Source organism: Leucopleurus acutus (genome assembly GCF_964270905.1).
Source record: "Leucopleurus acutus genome assembly, chromosome: X".
NCBI lineage: Eukaryota > Metazoa > Chordata > Mammalia > Artiodactyla > Delphinidae > Leucopleurus > Leucopleurus acutus.
This window is the reverse complement of record NC_139148.1, coordinates 70910002-70916088: the sequence shown is the minus strand read 5'-3', so window position 1 is coordinate 70916088 and position 6087 is coordinate 70910002. Positions and strand designations below refer to the sequence as shown.

Below are 6087 nucleotides of genomic sequence, written 5' to 3'. Positions count from 1 at the left end.
TATCCTTTTATTTTACAGAATGGATGAGTATTGAGTGGTATCAATTCACAGGGTATTGTTTTGCATTGTTAATTTTTCTTCTTTTCAAGACTTTTTTGAAAGGGTCACATGTTTGGAATTTTAAATACCAAATCATAGAAATAACTTTCACAATTCTGAGGTGCCATATGCATCTTTAAAAATATCTGACAGGTGGAAAAAATACATTCTTTTCTTTGGAAAACTATGTTTTAACCTCTAATCATTTTTTACTTCTCCATTCTCCCCCTTCTTCTCCTACTTCCTTACTAAAAAATATATTTTGAATAAAAACAGAAAATTATTTTTGCTTTCACACCATTAATTATGGTTAAGTATTATTTTTCCTTTTGAGCCCACGGAATCTTTTTTGGGAGAGAGAGATACTGCTGTGAAGGACCGAGAGAAACTGAGGCCAAAGCTGCTTCTCCTACAAAGGACTTGGTTGAGAATTGGGTGGTGACAACATCAATACAAAGAATGTCCCAGGCAGAGGCACCAACATCCCCTGAATTTTAATGAAAACGTCATGTTAATTATATAACAAGGTTGATTAAGGAGGTCATCATAAAAGCCAACTAGGCCTTGGTTATATATTAAGACAAAGAAAAGAGGCAGTAAAGGAAACGAGTCTCATAAATATGTACAAAATATATGTAGTCACTAATACATAGTAAAATACTGATAGAGAGGTGTCTATATGTATATATTTATAGAAGTAGTATCTCCTAAAATATCCGCTTATGGTTCCATTAAAGAATGGAGAATACACTGTTAGTTGGTTTCTGTGTGCTTTAGTAAGAAAAGGTATAACTTTTTAATCAATTCAAATTTTTTCATAGGATACTGAAAGAGAAAGAGATTAGATGGTATGAATGGAAATAGAACCAGTGGGTTTAAGACTATGGCTTTTGTGCTTGTCGATACATCTCTATAAAATCAGTATTACTTATAAAGAGAGATAGTCCCATGAGTATGCACACAACATGTAGCATATTTCATAAACAACACTCACATGTGTATGGTGCACTGTGCAACTGTAAATGATTAGACAACCTCCAAAACTAATAATCTTTACTTTTTAAAATCATTAGATAATTTTGCTTTGTCTAACAAAAAACTTCAGAGTATAAATTGAAGAGAGTTTTACTATTGGAAAATTATACTTAAATTTCTTTTCTGTTACTAAAAATACATCTACAAAAAAAGTTGGTTAAGGCATGTGTGTACATACAAAGCTTTAAAATATAACTACTTCTGATTTAGTAAATTACTCCTCAGCCATCACTACAGGTAACTGTCCCTTATTTTATTTAGGGTATTTGATAAAATAATAGAGGTGAAATTGTATGTAGGAGTGGGAAGAAGAGTAATACATCAAACTTTTATTCCAAATGTCTCCGTGTAATCTATTTTTCTTCCCCCAAAACTCAGATAGGAATGGACAGAATTCAGCCTTATTGGGGAACACTAAGTGGACAAGAGTTTACCCAAGTTTATGGGCCTTGGAAGAGCCTTAAGAAGTAGTACACTTCTCCTTGCATATAGTCATCTTTACATTCCTCATCAGGGGAATGGGGCAGGGGAATGGGGGCTCACCAGAAGATCATCGGCTGGGAATGGGGAAGAAGAGGAAGGGGGGTGGGTGCAGCTAGTTGAGATGAAAGCCTCAGCGAAGATCTGGGCCCAGTTTCAAGAGGAGCAGTTCCAGAGAAGGGTCTAACTGCTGGACTAGAGTGAGACACACTCCTTTTGGAGAACATTAATAAGACTTCACCTCCTGAAATGAACACCCTGCCCCAGCAGCCTTCCCCAACATTCCGGGTGTGTTTTGCATGATCGTGGGTGTGATAACAAGCCACGCTGTGTGAGTGTATGAAAGGCCAAAAGTCAGTGAGAGAAAATAAAAAATTAATACAATGACTAATGATTTCTAACCTGAAGCAAAGCACATGCAATGCTCACCCGGAACCTGCCTCTGTTTAAATGCTTCACTTCACACATCACACAATAAAGCCAGGAGAAGAAGACAGATTTTTTTTTTTGGAAAAATGTTTTATTTAAACCTTTTTAATCTTTTACAACAATAAAATATTGCGTCAATATAAACCCCTTGACTAAAACTGTTCACATCAAATATTACAGCGAATTGTTTTACTTTTGACACCCAACTCATATTTGAAAGTTTCCTTTTAAACACAATGCAGAATTTATTGAAAATAAATAATTGCTGGCAACTGCAATAGGCAATTTGAATAAAATAGTTGAAAAAGCAACTCTTAATGAAAATAGCGTTTATTATACATCGGTTACTAAATGAATAAACTAAATGATCTTTCTTTAAATTAATAACTTCAAAAACGTTTTATACAAAACTGTACAATTATAAAGTCGGCAGAAATATTTGGGTTAACTCAGGTTTGAATCATAGCGCTTAACTGCAAAGAAAAAATATCGAAACAAACAAAGAAAACCCTAACAGTTGTAAAACATGAACTCCTTGTGGGGGAAAAAAATCCCAGAACTGAAACACAACTACCAACAGAACGCAGAAGCTTGGCAAAAAAAGAAGAAAAGGATCCGGGATTTTAATTAACACATGCTCTTCGACCGACAGCTGGGGGATACAGTGTGGTGGACCGGGGCCCTGGCAGCCCTTACTAGCGCATCCTCAAAAAGCGGCCATAGGCTTTCAGGTCCTTATAGGTAGTTTGAAGCTTTGTCTACCGCAGCTGCGTCTGGAGGTCGGGCCAGGAGGCCGGCCCGGGTTTACGGAGCCCCCAGCCAGGTCTGGAGAGCAGCGGCTGAGTGTTTGGGTGCATGTCCGGCCCAGCAATGTGTGCTCCTTGGGAATGAGGTGAGCCTCCGGACCTGGCATGTGGACATGAGAGCTAGCAATAAAGCCACAGCAACTGCGTAATTTTTGGATCTCTACACAGACTAGCGAAATTTTTTTGTAGTTTTTTCTTTTTTGTAAATAGTAATACGATACACACAGCTATCTACACACACACGTTTGCACGCGCACGCACACACGCACAGAGACACATACACACAGAGAGATATAAAAAGAAGAAGAAGAGGGAAAAAAAAACCCCAGCCACCCAGGCGCTCGCTAGCTAGCTCAATCTTCGCCATGGGCTTCTACCAGCTGTGCTTGTTGGAGGCACGGTGATGGCTCCCCATGAGCCCACTCAGAGACAGCCGTATATACGGGAGAGGAGGTGGTACGCGGCTAGACCAGAATCCCTGTGACCTTTGCCAATCATTTCATTGTCCTTCTGCACAGAGCAGAGAACGCCGGTCCACCACCCCCTCGCCACCGTTCCCGGAGGGTTTCTCACTCACGGAACAGGCAGTAAACTGGAGGTGAAACGAACTTGAAAGCGTTGACCCAGTCTGTCGCCAGCGTCTCCGGGTCGGGTCGTCGTCTCCAGCTAAAGCAATCGGGTGTGAAGGCAAAGTCCTTCGCCTAGAAAGGCCAAGGTGGGATCGAGCTGGCAGTCGGCCTGGCAAGGCGCGGGGCGGGTGGAGAGCTCCGAGTGCAGGCATTAAGGACTTCGGGAGGTGAGGAGCACTCTTCACTCCTCAGGACGACTTCTTTTGCCCAGCGCAGCTGCGGAATCCTTCCAGGGAACCCAGATGCGCTGTGGAAGCCTGTGGGGGCTCCACAGTTGCGGGAAGGAGGGCAGAAAGCTTCGAAATCGCCTCTCCTCCTTCGTACTAGTTTGCAAAGAGAATCGGTTGCCTATTCTGCCTACCCTAGGAACTCGGCTACCCCCCGGAAAAAAAAATATATATATATGTGTGTGTGTGTGTGTGTGTGTGTATATATATATATATATATACACACACACACACACACACACACACACACATATATATATATATATACACACACATATATATGTATGTATCTCCAATATCATCAACAAACTCTCTCCACTGTATCCTCTCTTCTCCATACAGATTTGGGATAGGGGATCGGTGGATGGGTAGGCATCTCTCCCCCTCTTCCTTTTCTAAGCAATTAAAAGACCATCTGCTCAATGAAGGAATAATAATAGCAATAATAATATGGAGTGGTCGATTAGATACAAATTGTCTCACAAATATTGTGTACATCTTATAGTAAAACACCGCAGACATTTAGAAACGCTATAGAAGTTTTAAAAAATGCAAAACTAGTCTATTGTAAAACAGATTTCACCTGAAATACAGCTGCTATAACCAAGGCGCTGAAAGGTTATTCAGAGGCACACATCTGTCTTCCCACCCCGTCCCCCATCCCTACCCCGCCCCCAAGTTACCCCACTCCTTTCTCTTCCTAGAGAGTAGCGACCAAAAACAAAACAAAACAAAAACAAAAACAACAAAAAACCTTACTCAAAGTAAACAATATATATTGATCAGCAGAAAAGGTTGGAGGGAGCTGTTGCCTGGCGCAGGGGATATGAGGTCCCCGCCTGGACCGCTTAAGGCAACTGTGTATCCGCGTTGAGAAGCCTGAATGCGTGTGTGTGTTTTCTTTCTTAATATGTTAGAGTCCCCTATTTAAAAAAAAAATTGGAGGGAGGGGGAAAAGAAAGAACGAACAACAAAAAAGAGAGAGAGACAGAGAGCTAGAGAAATAGCAATTAAAAAGCTGGAGTAAAAGGAAGAGAGTGGAAGAGAAAGAGAAATCCGCGCTGCTCCCAGTGCGGCCGGTTGCTTCCTCGCTTCCTGCAGTCAGAGATCGTGGCAGGACGTGTCTGTTTTCACCGTGTGCGTGTGCGAATAAACCTCATGTGGCTGCTGATCCCCTGGTGGAGTCATTCTTTTCTCTTTCTGTCTTCGATTACAGAACCAGACACGCACCACTTCTTTCTCCAACTGGAGGCTGTCTGCCAGCGAGGAAATCTCCTGCGCGGCAGGCTTGGGACACTTGAGGAAATGCGTCTCCAGTACGCCCTTGACACTCACCTCGATAGAGGTTCGCTTCTTGCGCTTGCGGCCCTGCGCCGCGATCTTGTCAATGCTGGTCGGACTCCCTGTGGACGAATCAGCCTCCTCCAGCCACTTGTTCAGCAGCGGCTTCAGCTTGCACATGTTCTTGAAGCTCAGTTGTAAGGCCTCGAACCTGCAGATGGTGGTCTGAGAGAACACGTTGCCGTACAGTGTGCCCAGCGCCAGCCCCACGTCAGCCTGCGTGAAGCCCAACTTGATTCTTCTTTGTTTGAACTGTTTGGCGAACTGTTCCAACTCATCCGAGGTTGGTGTCTCCTCGTCCGAGTGGTCCTGGCAGTGGTGCGAACCTAGGTCGCCGTGGTCTGGGGGCTCCCGGAGCACTGGGTGTAAGCTCTGCGTGGAGGCAGAGGCCGGCGGTGGAGTGAGCCCGCCGTGCTCAAGCATGCCACTCACCGTGAAGCCCGGCTGCGAGTACACGTTAAGGGGTTGGCTGCTCGACGTGATGGACGGATTCGGAGCCGGGCTCGCCCCCCAAGCATTCGGGTGGTTAGTGTGCGGAGAGTGGTGGGCGACGTGCGGAGAGCGGTGATGGATGATTGCGCCCAACTGTAGGTCTTCGCGCCCAGGCTTCACGTCTTGCTGTTCCAGGGGGCTGGTGGCCAGTGTGGAAGACCATGGGCCTCCATCGCTCAGACTGGTCACCCAGTGATGCCCGAGGGGGTGCCCATTGCTAGGAACTCCCTGCAAGTAATCACTTTGGAGAAGTTTCTGAGGGTTTCGGAAAGGACTCCCCTGCTGCATTCCCGCAGAGTCCGCATGGACCATAGAGCTGGAACTGAGAATGCTGTAGGGATTCGAGGCAGCTGTGGCCATGGTCGGTGAGGATCCCCTACTAGTTATAATGTGGCAAAGGGAGCAGCTTCAGCCTTTGACATCTATGGTACAGGGGAGCCAAAGCCGCGAAAGCGAGTTACCGGCACCCGCCGAGGCCAATTGCAGCGCGTCTCGGCCTGGCCTTCCGCGGACTCGGCCAATGGCGGCACGGGAGGCCGGGCTAGCTTTCCAAATTAGGCTGGCGAAGCTCGAGAGTTTCTGTGAGACCCAAGCAGGAAGTAAATCAAT

General features: G+C 44.8%; 1 protein-coding gene across 1 annotated transcript; it reads right to left on the bottom strand.

Moving 5' to 3' along the window:
- Positions 1-4746: 4746 nt before the first annotated feature.
- Positions 4747-5838, bottom strand: POU3F4 (POU class 3 homeobox 4; the record flags this gene model as incomplete). Its single annotated transcript, XM_082864725.1, has 1 exon — positions 4747-5838. The coding sequence occupies one exon, from the start codon at positions 5836-5838 to the stop codon at positions 4747-4749; it is 1092 nt and encodes a 363-aa protein (XP_082720851.1).
- Positions 5839-6087: the final 249 nt, after the last annotated feature.